At 40.6% G+C, this 16617-nt stretch overlaps 1 protein-coding gene across 5 annotated transcripts in view; it reads left to right on the forward strand.

Annotated features, from left to right (window-relative positions):
* Positions 1–16617, forward strand: part of EFL1 (elongation factor like GTPase 1) — a 152312-nt gene that overhangs the window by 92369 nt on the left and 43326 nt on the right. For all 5 annotated transcript variants that reach the window (XM_043524610.1, XM_037911762.2, XM_037911763.2 and 2 more), the window contains one exon: positions 12449–12580. In XM_043524610.1, the coding sequence (XP_043380545.1) occupies positions 12449–12580 (132 nt within the window). The remainder of the gene's footprint in view (positions 1–12448; positions 12581–16617) is intronic.

A 16617-nucleotide genomic window follows, 5' to 3' on the forward strand; every position in this document is an offset into this window, starting at 1 on the left:
CAACACCATCGTCGCTAGGTGTTGTGGGAATGTGGAAACGGAATGCGGCGCATCCTGGGATGTGCAAAGTGTACCCTCATGCACCACTTTTTGTCCCAGCCCTCCAATGGTTTCTGGCTTCCTTTCGCGCAGGTTTTCCAACTGTCATTCTTTTGTAGTGTGTGCAGCATCTGCAGTGAGAGAGGATGGATCCTGCACTTCTCTCCTATGCGCTGTTAACTGTCATGACAACATCGCACATAGCAGCACAGTTACTCGCAGAGTTACTTGCAAGTTACTGACAGAGGATGAATCACAGGCACTCGAGTGTGATACGGTCAGCAGCAACTTGTCAGTGCTTTTATGCATTTACAGAGCTTCTGCATACGGTAGACCGTTGCTTTTGAGCTAGGGAAGCAAGCACTGATTGGTGGGATTGCATTGTCATGCAGGTGTGGGATTAAGACCAGTGCGTACATAACTTTACGATGCGTAAAGCAACCTTCCTGGAGCTATGTGCTGAGCTGTCCCCCGACCTGCGGCACAAGGGCACCAGATTGAGAGCTGCCCTTTTGGTAGAGAAGCGTGTTGCAATTGCTGTATGGAAGCTGGTGAATCCAGACTGCTACCGGTCAGTTGCAAATCAATTTGGAGTAGGAAAGTCCACTGTTGGGGCTGTATTACTCCAAGTGTGCAGGGCAATAAATCGCATCGTGCTGCGGAGGACTGTGACTCTGGGAAATATGCATGAAATAGTGGATGGCTTTGCAGAGATGGGTTTCCCTGTGGCAAGGCAATTGATAGCACACGCATTCCAATTTTAGCGCCAGACCACCTTGCCTCTGAATACATCAGTAGGAAGGGATACTTCTCCATGTTGTTGCAGGCGCTTGTGGATCACCGGTGGCATTTCATGGACATCAGTGCAGGCTGGTCTGGAAAGGTGCATGACGCACACATCTTCAGGAACAGTGGCCTGTACAGAAAGCTGCAGGCAGGGGCTTTCTTTCCAGACCACAAGATCACAGTGGGGGCCGTGGAAATGCCCATAGTAATCCTGGGAGACCCGGCTTACCCCTTACAGCCCTGGCTCATGAAACCTTACACCAGACTCCTGGACAGCAGCAAGGAGCATTTTAATAGGCTGAGCAGGTGCCACATGGTAGTCGAATGTGCCTTTGGCCATTTGAAAGGTCGCTGGAGGTGTCTCAATGGCAGGCTAGACCTTACCAAGAATAATATTCCCGTGGTCATAGCCGCGTGCTGCACTTTGCATAATCTGTGTGAATCTAAGGGTGAAATGTTTGCTCAGGTATGAAGCACTGAGGCAGAGCACTTGGCTGCACAGTTTGAATAGCCAGATGCTAGGGCTATCAGAGGAGCCCAGAGGGCTGCTATTAACATCAGAGAGGCTTTGAGGAACCACTTTGACAATGAGGGGCAGTAACACATGTCTGCTTTGGAATTGCATCCCTGGTGCATCCATGTGCAATTTTGGGGCCCAAGATCCATGCAACAAAATGCTCTAGAACCTGTTCCCGTGAGTGAATTGATTGCTATACGCTTTTGTAGAACACAGAATAAAAATGTTGTACCATTAAATACCTTAGCATTTATTTATTGTTAAAAAGGGTAAAATCTCACATCTGTGTGTAGCTCCAGCTATCGTGCAAGCTGTGAGAGGGGGTGGAGTGATGGGGAAACTCAGGAGTGCTGTGAAGTGAAAAGGAATGTGTGGGCATAGGGGTGGGGGGTGGCAAAGAATTGTGCATCTGCATGTGCTGCAGTGGAGGTCGACCACGGATCTGCTCAGTCTGCAGCTGTATCAAAAACTTGAGCATCTCTGTCTGATCCTCCATCACTTTTATCATCCGCTCTGTCGCTTGCCTAGCAAATGCAGCATTCTCTTTTCTGTCCTGTCTTTCGGCTTCCCTGCACTCTTTGCATTCCCTGGTCTGTCTCTCATCGCATTGCAGCACGTCATCTTTGCTGCGCCTTGGTTCTTCCTTATCTGGTGAAGTTGGTCTGTGTGGTGTGTTCCTCAAGGTCTGTGCTGAACAGAAGAGGGATTGTTACATTCCAGCAAACGATTGAAACATTTTAGTAACAAGGGCCTTTTTCTAGTAGAAGTCACTTTCTCTCTGAGACTCTAGGCAGGCACACAGCTCTGCGAGCAGCCCCAATCATGATGAGTGTCGGGAGTGGAGGGAAGGCGGTTGTGCGTACGGACAAAACGGTCACGGCTTGCAGGGCAGCTTTGCTGGGAACTGATTCTAAAATTATCACACACTTTTTCACCAGCAACCAACCTGCTGGCTGACATCTCACTGCTGCCAGGAAAGCGAGGGCACAACTGTTGCATGCTTGCGTCTTTCACTCCAGTTTGTATGCAGCTCAGCTTTGTGCCACTTTGGTCCCAGCTCCAGTGATTGCCAAATGGCATGGTGCAGTTTCCTACAATGGGAGAACTAACAAGGCTGCAATCCCTTAGAATCTGTAGCAGAGGATTAACAAGTAGCTCTTGGAAACTTTCCAGAGACTCTCTCTGGAGAATTCCCTGCAGGTCTCAAGGTCCATGATTGGCCATGCAGATTAACTACACAGGGCAGTGTCCAGATCACAGAAAACACTGTCTGCCTCCCACTTCTCGATTCCGTACCCAAGCCACAGCAACTTATCTGGCGTCTCATCTGCTTCCTGCTCCCCGTTGAGCACTTCTGGAGTGGAGAAAAGTTCCTGGTTGCCTGCCCCACTGGGAGCATCACATCCTCTTCTAGTTCGACTTCTTCATCCAGAATTTCAGCCTCTGGGTTACACCCTCTTTCTGCTGCCTCTGATGTATCCACCGGGCTATCGGCGATGGAGGTGGGGTCACCACTGAAGATAGCATTCAGCTCCCTATAGAAGCAGCAAGTCTTAGGTACAGTACCAGAGCGATGGTTCGCCTCCCACGCCTTATGGTACGCCTGCCTCAGCTCCTTTATCTTCGCTCTGCACTGCTGCGTGTCCTGATCACACATGTCCTTTCACACAAGCCTCGAGAAATTTGCCCATATGTGTCCCGATTCCTATGGGTCACTCGCAGCTGTGACTGAACAGACTCCTCTTCCTGTATACTGATCAGATCCAACAACTCAGCCGTGGTCCAAGCAGGGGCGCGTTTGGTGCGATAGTCAGCCATGCTCACCTGCGAAGCCACCTGAGAAGCTCCTCTGGGAAGCCAGCAAGCAGGAAATGAGATTTAAAATTCCTGGGGCTTGCAAGGGGGAGGAGCGGGTTGGCTGCAGGGCAGCGGAGTTCAAACTGCTGACCAGAGCGGCAGCATGGGAATTGTAGGACACTTTCTGGAGGCCAGTAAAATCGGGGGGAAAAAAGCTTTGGTGTCTACACTGGCTGGCTGTTGACAATAAAGGGAGGGGAAAAGACAAAAGTCTCTCGCAGGGGTGGAAGTTTTTTGTCACCAAAACTGGGCATGGGTTTTTTTTTCTTTTTTTCAAAAAAAGTCACAGTGCACTGTGTACGCTATCGCTGTTTTGTCACCAAAGGCAGTTTTTGGTGACAGAATTTGCCAGTGTAGACAAGCCCTAAGGCGACGCACCAACCACATGTTGTCTGTTTTTGCAACCCACTTAGAACTTTTTTATGTGACCCGCTGGTAGGTTATGGCCCACCATTAGGGAACCACTGACTTAAAGCTTCTTTAGAGTTAGAGATAGAAGTCCGTTTTCTTGAAAGACTTTAGTGCAAAGATTTCTAAAGCTGTGGTCTGTGGTGATTTTAAGAGACCTGGCTTGGATACACGATATGGGCTCCACATTTTTCCTGCTGAGAGAAATAGAACTGATCGGACAAGGAAATGAAGACTAAAAAGATAATGTGTTTAACTCTTTTATTCAGAAAGAACAAAGCAGTTATGCTGAAAACAGCTATGAACACACAAATAATTTCCTAATATTACTTTTCTACATTAGCAATTCTGAAGTTGCTGCAGGGATCATATGATCATGATTGATTAGGGAGGTGGTCCAGACAATCACAAATAGGAGTAAAGGTGTCCACACTGAAAAAGGTTGATAAAATCTCTACTAGGAGATAGCCTTTTTGTCTTGACTAGCATACCCTCCCCATCTCCAACCTCCACCTTAGTAAAACAGATTCTAAGGTATAAAGGATAAATTCTTCCCTCAGATGTCCAGAGTGCAACATTTATTGGATTCACTGGAGTCCATGGTGAATCTGAGAACATAATAGGTGTCCAAAGCTGTATGTGAACTATTGTTATGCAGTAATAGCTACTTTGGCTTGCCTAAAGTCACTTCAGTTAGCATTATTTAACTCTGCTTTGTAAAATACTTTGAGATACCTGGAATATGAAAGGCATATTCTTAAATCAAATTCTACTCTTTTACCAAAAGCATTCTTCTCCCTGAAAAAAGGTCTCTTCTTAAAATGACAGTGGAGTTCCTCCCCTATGATCATCACCTTGGAAGTTAAATGAAATAGGTAAAATGGTTGTAAATTACGTGCACTGAGGTGGACTGTGTTAACACAGTTGCTGCTTTGTGTGTGTAAAATACAGAAATAGGTGTCTTGCACTCTAGTCCCCCAGAAGTGGGGATTCGGAGGAAATCCTGTTCTCCAAAAAGAGGAGGCAAGTAGTTGGGCAGAGTAAAGGAAACAACTTCTTCTGTTCTGCCTTATAGCCCTGGATCTACTGCTTTCACAAATTTTCAGAATACCACATATATCATCAGTAGTTATCTTATTATGTATTATTTGTATATCCATAGTGTCATGACCAGTACCCCTACCCCAAAGAGCTTGCAATCTAAGTATGAGATGAGAGGCAACAGATGGAGACGGGAATACAAGGCAACAGTGAAACAACGCTGCTTGGCATGATAGGCAGTGGTATTAGCACACCAGTGGCCGAGACATTGTCAAGTTTATTGTACACATTATTGCAAAGGAGAGTTTTAAGAAAGGATTTAAAGGAGAATAGTGAGGTAGATTTGTGGATGTTTATAGGGAAAGCCTCATAAATATATTATTTCCAAATATATGAATATTAGCTGATATTAGCAGTATTGGACAAACTAATACTATGCATAAGTAAGTTTATTTTCAGTGTGCTTTGAAAGGAGGTTAGGAACTTCCGAGTCAATTACAGTTTTTCAACCTAGATTTGCTTGAATTGTAAATCTCCTGCTGACAGTTGTAATCATGGATGTTTCTAATAATAGCTCTTTACAAAATGTTTCTTTCCAAATAGATCACTTATATTTTAGAAAATAATACTGACTTTGGTCTTTTTGTACTGTATTAAAGAGTTATAAAAGCCTTTATTTTTAAACCCTTCAAAATGAGGTATAAATACTAGTTTTAAGATTTTGTGCATTTACAGAAAATCTTATCATGTCTCTATTTACATGAACCAAGCATTAGTACTCAGTCTTTCTTCACTGACCAGAGTGGTATGCCTGTAGCATTTCAATCCCAAGGCTTTGTGTGTCATGAAACCTTAATCTTTCTAAACAAACAGCATTGATAAGAAGTGATACATTTGAGTGGAGACAGTATCTCATTGGGAAGCTTATTCCATTAGCTCTTTGTTTTACTCAGTTCACTTAAAGTGTTAGTCCAAAACATGACAGGTCTCCATTCCAAAGCAGTCAAGGATCCTTAAGTGGTGATGTCATCCCTGAGAGTAGATAAAGATCCTCTGAACTGATGTGCTGAGACTAATAACAATGTGATAGCGGTTAAAATTTAAACAGCCCTTATTTTGTTTTGTTTGGTTTTCACACAGCAAAGTAAATGATTTCCTTATCTGATCGAAATAGTTTTCTAATAGCTTGTGCCTTGGTGCATTTTCTTGCATCTAGAAGGAACGTACTAATTCTTTTCACCTCAAGAGAGATTAATTATTTGTATCCTGTAATATATCTATCATGTGTCCATATCTTGACAAGGTGTACTTTACCTTTAAAGGTCACAATTGTTTTGTGTCAGGTGTGATGGGTGACAGCTAAATACAGAACCAAAAAGCAAATAAAGATATGTCCTCAACCTCCTAGACCACTTTGAAAATTTCAGCCATAATATCTTGGCACTTTTATTTACTTTTTTTGTTAACCACATCATTATTTACTTTTCATACTTTGGCCAGAACATACAACTACACATATTGTTGATTTGTTGCTCGAAGCTACTAATACAAATAGTTATAATACTCTAGAAATAGGAAAGACCTTAGGAATAGATTAGATTAACTATCAGTGCAGGTTTGCTCCCTATTGCACATTTGCTAGTGATTTGTTCAGACTAATTATAAACGTACAAGTGATTTGGGCTTCCAGCATTTTTCTTAACCCTATTCCATGGTCTGTATAGTAGGGCAGTTATGTTAATCCAGTGTTTCTTTTGAACTCACAGGTTGGTAACCACTATAGAGATACTATCTCTAATGATCATTAAAATTCACTTTCACAATGTGAACAATTTGCCCAACCAATCTGAACATAGCCTATGTAAAAAATGAGGTTGTAGTGACACTTTTATGTGGACTGTATTCTTAATATGTAACTTTAAAATCAAAATGATCCAATCCCAAAAGAAAATAACCTTCGTTTGTATCCTTTTTAAACATTCTCCCTTCCCTATTTTCTGTATAGTTCTCTTTGTAGCATGGTCAGCCTTCTGAGTTCAGCTGGTTGAAAAATCTATTTTATTTTCCACTAAGCATTTTTGAAGAAAACAGGATTTTTGTTTTCATCAAAAACTTTTGTTGTCTTGATTCTGTTTTGGTTGAAAAGCTGAAAACCAAAAAAAAAAAAAAAAAAAAATCCATTTTAAAAACAGCTAAAAATGTGTAGGACTTTCAGCTAGCAATTCTGGACAGGATTGATTTCAGTGGGACAAGAGTAAGGCCACTGGTAAGCATTTTTGAAATCTCACCCTTTATGCCAGGTATTAAAAAGCCAGGTTGTATTTGTTATGCATGATGTCACAGTTGCTAGGCCAATATGCACCTCTTTCCCCTTTCTGGACTCTCTGTATGCATGCCCTCAGGTCTGATGCCTCTTACCTTTAACTAACCTGGAATAGAATTCCACAAGTTTATCACTCTTATTGTCTCATTGTTTCCTTGTACTCTCCCTTCTGTCTATCCATCCGTTGTCTCCCCTCTTATGCTTAAATTGTAAGCTCTTTGAGGCAGGAACCGTCTTTTAGTTTTGTGTTTGTACAGCACCTAACACAAGGGGAGGGGGGGCTTTGTCCATGCCTGGGGTGCCTAAAGTTGCAATAATACAAATAAATAATAATAACTCTTAGACCATGTACTGAAATACCCTGTGCATCAACCATTCTTACTCTGCAAGTCCGACTGAGTTTGTACATCTGCAGTTCTTTGAGCATCTGTGATCAGTGGTACACAGTGATCATACAGTCTTTTTTAACACAAAAGCATTTTTTGTTTTTCAGTTGGAACAAAGCATTTACAGAAGAAGGATTTTAAAACACCAGATTTTAACACACATGCCTACCTTACCCACAGGTTTACTATCCCGTGATGATAAGCTAGGCAGACCTAATTTCTTCAGACTCCCCCAGTAGGGTCTCATGTATCTGTCTAGTTCCCCCAAACAACTCCTCCAATCTCTTGAGGGTATTTTTCTTTTTAAATGTTCCACAGTTCTTTTCATATCTTGTGCTTCCAAGAGTCTTAACAAATCTCAAGTGTTTCGTGAGAAGTGGCTTGTCTTGAGCCATCCGTTCCCATCCTGCTTGTTTTTCCCATAGCTCCCTAATTAAACCAATATATTAATAAAATAAATATCCCAATAACCAGTTCAACATAAAGTATAGTATTCATAAAGTATTACAGAGCAGCTCTGCTACGGTCAGAGATGACATTAAAGATACAGTGCATTTCAAAAGGTATCAGTATGTCTTATTTTGCATAAGAAGTTGGGTTATCTTTTACAAATTTTTTTTCTGATTTTTGCACAAGTAAATTCTTAAATAGTTTTGTGTGTGGTAAATATAACAGTAATGCTTTTGCACTGTGGTCTACTCTTTTGTTTGCCTTCCTAGTGTTGCTCCTTAGACTTCATCAATTTGGGAATGGTCCCCAATTTCAGGAGCCAGTGGCCAGCCACCAGTGCAAATCTCTAGTAAAAAGGCCAGTATAAGCCACAATTTACATTGATATAGCTTACCCAAGTTTCAAGCAGGGGTCAGTTGTACCAGAGCAAAGGTAGCTTATAGTGGTTTATCCTACCTTCATCAAATGTTTGCATTGGTGCAGCTGCACCAATAGGTGACCTCTGATGGTTGTAGGGTAACCAGACAGCAAGTGTGAAAAATCAGGGCAAGGGGTGGAGGGTAATAGGAGCCTATATAAGAAAAAGACCCCAAAATTGGGACATCTGGTCACCCTGGATGGTTGAAATCTCTAGTATAAACAAGACCTCAGAGTAGAAGGCAGAGAGTGAGGGAAGTGACTGTTCTGTTGTTAAAAGGAGTACTTGTGGCACCTGGGAGACTAACAAATTTATTTGAGCATAAGCTTTCGTGAGCTACAGCTCACTTCATCGGATGCATTCAGTGGAAAATACAGTGGGGAGATTTATATACATAGAGAACATGAAACAATGGGTGTTACCATACACACTGTACCGAGAGTGATCACTTAAGGTGAGATATTACCAGCAGGAGAGCAGAGGGGGAGAGGGGGACCTTTTGTAGTGTTGTGTCTTCACGTAACCTCCTGTTTGGACATTTCCTGTCCCATCCCTGGGAACCACATTTCAATTTAGGGGCCAGATCCTACAGACACTACCATGTATATCCTTACTCCCAACTGTAGTTATTTTAACGTCAGTGGGACTATGCACAGGAGAAAAGATATGGACAATAACGGTTTGCTGAATAGGGCTCTTTGCCATCAGAACTGGACTTTGAGCCCTTGCTTTCATCTAGGAAATAAAATGAGGATGTGTTACATTAATATAATCCAGTGGGCTGAGAAAAACTGCTTAATCTAGATGTTACCCAGTCTAATAGGGTTGAGAGTTTAGACTGCGTGCTTATATTTTCTTTTAGTTTGGTAACCACTCAGATTTTAAGTGATATTACGTGATAGGCAAAAAGTCCATCTTTGTAGTTAATAAATTTGTTTGTTTATTCTACCTGAAGCAGCGTGTTTGGTTTGAAGTGTGTCAGAGACTCCCCTTGGATAACAAGTCTGGTACATATCAAGTTCTTTGTTAAATTGACAAACTCATATAAGCTTGCAGCGTCCAGCGGGCATAACTGGACGTTGCAAGACGGAGGTTCCTAGGGTTGTGTCTGGGACCAGAGATATTGGCTAGTATCATTTGGTTACACAATCCAAGGAGCACCTTACATGCCAGAGGCTGTGCATGAACAGCCTAGGAGTGGGGGTTCTCACAGCAGAGCAGGGTAAGGCTGGCTCCCAGAGTCAAGGATTGGCATGGCCTAGCAGATCACCGGTCTGGATAACACCAGAGGGGAATGTCACACCATGACCTAAGTGACATATACTAGTCCTGCAGAGTTTATAAACTACAACACGTTTCCTGACCTTGCTGACTGGAGTGGTTTAAAAAAATCATACCAAATAATTTGAAAATTAACCATAAAACTTCCTAAAGGCATAATTCTTCATGAATTAACCAAATTTAGATTTTGTAGACTGTTTTTGAGAGATGACTATTCAAAATGATTTAGAGAGCATTTTTAAAAGGAAAATACCAATAATTTTTCAAACTCTTATTTCAAACAGTTTCTTTTTTCTGTCAAATTCCGTCTTCCCTCTGGTCCCCCAAAATCTTCCTCTGCAAGATGATCACATCACAAATAAGAATGGTCGGGCAAAATGGCCTTGTTTTAATGAAGTTAGGTGCTGGAGGGAACAAAAACAGTCTTACAATGGAAACCAATTACCGACTTAACTAAGGAGTAGCTGCTCTGTATCCATAATGCAAATAGTTGTTAATATATTGAGTATTGTTGTTTAGAATATCTGAAATAAGCTATCTTTATAGACTTTGCAGTGGTTTAAACATAATGATTAAATGTTTAAGGTATTTTCATGATGGCTATGTAACTACTATAATCCTTTTATTCCCGTTTTATCTGGTAAATTGGAATTATTTATGTACTCCCGTCATCAAAATTTTGTGTACTAAAATATTATGTATCAAAATTACACTTTCATAATCACCTTATTGGTGCACATAAATTTCACCTGTAAATCTGCAATGCCCTGTTGAAATCTGTTAGGCAGGCAAAACATCTGAAGCCCCTGTATCTTTATAGGTTTTGCACAGATTTACATCAAAATTGGCCACACTAAATAAATTAAAACTCACATCTGGGTTGGGAGTTGGCTATTGTAATTGCTTCATGCTGTAATTTAGCATGCAAAGCTATAAACCTCTCATACTGTGATTTTGATGGAAACACTGACAGGTTTTGACTGCATTGCCAGATGCCAATATAATACACACTCACTCTGTGCCTTTTTAGTTTTTTACTTGATTTTTTTTATACTCTAATATGCATCAGCAAAGAGGTAAGTTTGATCTGAGATAAGAGATTTGGTAACTTGATTCCTCTGGTTCATATTGTGCTGTGAAAAGAAGCAGCTCACTTCCCCGTACATCATTTCTTTACCAGACGAAGAACAGAAAAAACTGAGCATCCATTTCAGAGTAACAGCCGTGTTAGTCTGTATTCGTAAAAAGAAAAGGAGTACTTGTGGCACCTTAGAGACTAACCAGTTTATTTGAGCATGAGCTTTCGTGAGCTACAGCTCACTTCATCGGATGCATAGCTATGCATCCGATGAAGTGAGCTGTAGCTCACGAAAGCTCATGCTCAAATAAACTGGTTAGTCTCTAAGGTGCCACAAGTACTCCTTTTCTTTTTTTGAGCATCCATTGACTCAGTCCTTGGTGATGATGAAGGTCCAGTGTTTGTTTTTCATTTCATGAGCAAAAGAGGAAGTATATGCAGGTCATAGGTCAGGTGCAGGATCTGTTTATGAAGAAGTTTTTCCTTCATAGCATCTGCTGTGCTATTTTTAAACATTTGGATTTTCTATTACTTCCAGGCAGGTTTTCCCCAAGTAGTACCATTTCCGGATACAATGTATCCAGTTGGCCAAAAAATGAAGCCTTCTGAGCTGTAGAAGCAGCCTAATGCTGCAGATGCTGATTCCACGATGGGTTGGCTTTTCGAGAGATGCAGTAGCTCCCTTGTTCAGGCCAACGTGGTAGTGTGAGAACAGACCAACTCTGGGCCTGGCCTCAAGTCTACCAGACTTGTGGTTTAAAAAAAAAAAAAAAAGTATAAGTGAGTTGTGGCAGTGAAGGCTCAAGGAAAGAATTGTTCTGCTCATACTTGGTTGCTGGTCTGTTGTAAAGGGGAGCACACACTCATCCTACACATTCAAATTTAATATCCTACACTTGCTTAAAATTGAGAACTTCAAGTTTAAGAGGTTTGCTTCTGAAATCCTTAGTTATTAAGGGTGTGCATTATTAATGTATCCTGTGCTTCAGATATGTTTCCAATTTCAAAATTTCAATGAGCATTTGTTGTAAAACCAGTAAAAATGGTTGCATTTATCTATATAACCTTTGTCATTTTTTACTATGTCAGGTTGTCATTGGAACAGCTATAACTAGTGAGTTATAAACAATGTCCATGTGTGCTGGGGGGGTTGCTCCTCATATTTATAATTTGAAGGCAGCAGGCATGAACCAGCTATACTGTACCTGGCAGCCAAAACTAAATGTGTATTTACAACAGCTATTTTACATAAGCACAACTGTTATTCATTTGTCTCCTCAGTGGTTTTTCTGTTTTTTTTTTTATCACTAAATGTTGGGCTAATTCCCTTCATCCTCTCCAACAGGACTCAATGTTTTAGGTTAAGACCTTGTGACTCACTGACTCAGTGTCAGGTTACATCAAGTATTTCATGTTGCAAAGTCAAACCACCACAGAATAACTTCGCATTAATGGAAAAGTTGGAATATCAGAGGAAAAAGTCCTCATCCTTTTTCTAGCATGTATCACTGTGTTTTAAAACCTGCCTTTCTTAACCTGTATCTAGTATACATTGTTCATTCAAAAAATAAAAAAGGGAAATCAGTGTGTATTGAGGCCAGAAAATATGATCTCCCCACCCCAAACTGAATCTTTTCATATCCAAATTGCATAAAGGTAGCTTAGCAAATGTCTTGTAAGAACAGTGAGAACTTTTTAAAGACTCTTGTTGCCACATCCTTGTTGTAATCAGAGTATTTTTTTTCTAGTATTGCTTTGACAGGGTAAGGTAATTTTTATTCGATTTTGTTAAAATATACTGTACTTTATTATGGTAACTTTTCCTCTTTTATACACGCAAACTTCTGTTTTCTGTGCTTATTAGGAATAGGAGGTTTGCAAGAGTTCGTACTGAAGTCAGCAACTTTATCAACATCACCAGCTTGCCCACCATTTACACCTCTCAACTTTGAAGCTACCCCTATTGTGCGAGTTGCTGTTGAACCAAAACATCCAAGTAAGAGTTTAGTTTTTCTCTTTTATAAGTGAAACTCATTTTTGAATAATAGCTTTATAAGTGAAGTTTTGACATGGTGGTCTTTGAGTATTAACTTTTTCCTTAAGCAGGGAGGGAAGTATCATGTTTTTCAGTATAAAATGTGGTGTTATTCATGGCCCCAGTCCTACAGGAGGCATTGATACTGATATACGTTTCTGGAAACGACTGTAATAAATAATAAAAACAATCATATGCATATATTACATGTGCATACATACTGCCAGAAGCTTTCCTTGGAGGGAAGACCTTCTCCTGAGCTCACAGATATTTCTGAACTGTAAATTTTGTCTTTTCCAAATAGCAGTTTATTTACATTCCAAGAGAAAATACCCTTGTACAAGGGTTTTCGTGCCATTAACTTCTCATTTGCAAAAGTATTTACAGGATTGCCCATAATCAGGGCAATTGTTTCTAACAATTTTTAGAAATTGCATTAGAGCTATGGAACATAGGACTCATCTTTTTAAAATATCACTTTTAGTCGTAATTATGGTATACTAAAAAGGAATATAAACCAAATTCCTCTAGTTTCTATGGAATCAGAAGAGAACAAAAATATTTTCAGAAGGCTGCTGTATGATGTATGTAAGACTTTTTTTATTTGTTAAAGTTACATTTTTTTACTGGAAATCCAAATCAGCCCCTTCGATAACAGGGTAAATGTCACAGCTACTGGAAAACAATCGTGATTACCAAGCTAAAGCTGAGTTAAACTTCAAACAAACACAGCCCAAAATAAATGTAGTGACAAATGGAGGGTGTGAGAGAAAAACCTAAAGAATTAAACTCCAGCTAAAATCCATATGGTTCATGAGTTTCATCCTATATTTTCAATATGGAAACATAATGTACAGAACCAAACAAATGTGCTTAACTTTTATAGCATCATGCACTCACCAAAATTAATGGTAACTGGAGAACTTTTTAACTTGTGAAGTATTTGTGTGAACTTGTGTTTTTTTCATTTTATTAATGTGGGGTGGGACACATTTCTTACTGTAGTGGAGAAAAGTGCTGTGAGAAAAAGTTTAAGAAAGACAGTCATTGAATCACAAAGGGATTAAATATGTTATTACATGGAAACAAAGAAGAACTATCTATTTGAAAGACTTTTTTCCCCTCTGTCTCCCCTGAGTACCCTCATTTGTACTCATCATTGTGATTCAGACATACAGCCTCAGACACTCAGGAGTTGCACTAGTAAATACAATTCCCTTCTGTATAACACTCTGAGATTTCAGAGTAACAGCCGTGTTAGTCTGTATTTGCAAAAAGAAAAGGAGTACTTGTGGCACCTTAGAGACTCTGAGATTAATGTTCTTCCCCTTTGGTCCCCAGATCGTAGGCTGACAATGTTAACTTTGATAGTTCCTCTCTTTAGGCATACCATATTTGGTACCTTTCTCAGACCTGAAGAAGAGTTTTGTGTGGCTTGAAAGCTTGTCTCTCTCACCAACAAAGGTTGATCCAATAAAAGATAGTACCTCACTCACTTGTCTCTCATATTTGGATTCAGTCATAGACTGTTAGCATTTATTTTACAGATATTTATGAAAATGAGGCCAAAACATTCCATACAAAGAAATAAGTCTAAACAAACAGAATCCTTCACCTGTGTCTATCTTAAAATAATGACTGTTGCAGTAAGGAAGACAAGAAAATGTAAATGCTAAGCTAAATGATCTTAAGATCTTATCATGATTTACCTGTCATTGTCACTACCTGACACATCTCCCATTACACTCATCCCTTAGGTCAGGTGGGATCCGGCCCTTTTGTTCCCATCTTTTGTTTTGGAGGCCTCTTTGCACTCTCAGAACTTCAAGACTCATTCTTTGAAGTACTCTCTTTCTCCCACCCTCTCTCGCACACATTTTGATCTGCAATTCCATTATAATGCCAAAGATAAGTTTAATAAATATGCCTCCAACAGAATAGAGAGTAAACAATAACATTTAGTTCATGCTTTTTTAATATACTTTAAAACTGTTAACTTTCAAATTAGACATTGCTGGTGTATTTTCAGCTCAAATATGAAATCTGGTTAGTAACAGAATTATTTAGCAATGAATCTGTGCTGGTACTAGAACGCAGACAACATACCAGCGACCAAAAAAGAGAAGTATGCTATCAGATCCTCTGAGAGGACTACATCATTGAATATACCAAAGAGGATAACTGTGTTTTTGGTACATGTACAACTTGTGTTGGGGGGGAAAGTAAAACTTTTGAACCATAAGCCTTTGAAACTCCTGCATGATCATTAGACGGATGGTATATTGCTTTTAAATTGAATAAAGAAATAGCTACTAACTGCATATCAAACAAAAATGCATGCATAAAGCTGAGTGGAGCTAGTGGGCCAGTTTCACTCCTGCAGCACCATATCAGCTTCCTCCCCCTACCCCTGCCAGGATTTGCTTGGGGGGCAAAGGGAAATAGCTTTAAATTCTGACTATTGCAGTCCTGTCAGGAGAGGTTGACATGACATGTGCTGAATCAGCATATCTCCTGAATGGCCTGGCCTCATCCTCTCTTTGTGGACTGTGTGAGTCAGTCATCTCTGGTACCGAGTAGATCGGCAGTTGTGATGGTGTACCCATGCTCCTGATGAACTTTCTAGCCTCAGAGTTCCACAACTGTGCAACCACCTGATCGCTGGATTTTTTATTTCCATACTTTCAAAATCCTTGTGTTTCTTTAAATGTAAACATGCCTGGCTTTGACTTTTTAACACTGCTGTTTTTTTAGGGTATATCATTAGTCTGTTGATACATATTTACAACCTTACTTCCAACTGAATAACCTTTTTTGCTGAAGAATACTTTTATTGTAATCTCATCATATTTCAATTTGTCCAGTTTCCGTTTGCTCCTGAAATGTTGACAGAATCAAAGTAACTGTCTTTCTATTCAATTATAAAATTTTCTGTAACATTAAGACTATATGTTCTTCAGATTAGGGTTGGCCTGTGTTACTGGACAGTTAGAGAGACAAGGAGGGTGAGGTAATGTCTTTTATTGGACCAACTTCTGTTGTTGAGAGAGACAAGCTTTTGAGCTACACAGAGCTCTTCTTCAGGTCTGAGAAAGATACTGAGAGGATCACAGCTACATACAAGATTGAACAAATGGTTCAGCATAAGTATTTAGCACATATTCTAAGGGACCATTCAAGGTGAAGTGGCCCATTAACACCCCTGTAGTCATAGGACAAAAAGGGGGGTTAGTGGGTTACAAATTACTGGGCAGTGTACCATTGACTGTTCCAGTGTTTTGAATAATGCAGGGGTGGGGAACCTGCGGGCCGGATCTGGCCCCTTACTCATTTTCATCCACACATGTTCAACTCAACTGAGGGGCAGGGGGGAGCGAAGGTTTGGGGCTTCCTCCTGCAGCGGGGCGAGCTGGTGCTCACAGATCCGGCCCTGGGGCGCTGAAACTCGGGGCTTCCCACCCGCGGGGCTGGAGCCGCGAGCGCTGGTTTGCCCCGCTGCAGGGAGCAGGACAGGACTCCGAATCTTGCCCCCCCACTGCGCATGCACGGGGCTACACGAGCGCCGGCTCTCCCTGACGCGGACAGGAAGCTGAGTCTTAGCCCCCTCCCCGGCAGGTGAGTTTAACATGCATGGCCTGCCATTTATATTTTCAGTTGGACTATGGCCATTGATACGAAAAAGGTTCCTCACTTCTGGAGTAATAGATAAGAACATCTCATGCATCCTGCAGTTGTTCATGCAATTTTGGAAGTGTTCTGGATTGAAATTTTCTAGATCCACTGAGTTTAGGGGTGGGTCCATCGTTAATCCATTTATACTAACACATTAAGACTTTATCTTGTGTAAAACTATTTCTTACTTGAAAACATTAAGTAAATGTGATTGTGGCTCTGCAAAGTATTTTTGGTAGGAAGATCTTCAGATCAATTTCAGTAATGTTGTGTAGCTCTAACAGTTACCACTCAGATGTTTTTAGAAAGAAGTTTGCTTTTAATCT

This window comes from Chelonia mydas, chromosome 10 (genome assembly GCF_015237465.2).
Source record: "Chelonia mydas isolate rCheMyd1 chromosome 10, rCheMyd1.pri.v2, whole genome shotgun sequence".
Classification (NCBI taxonomy): Eukaryota; Metazoa; Chordata; order Testudines; family Cheloniidae; genus Chelonia; species Chelonia mydas.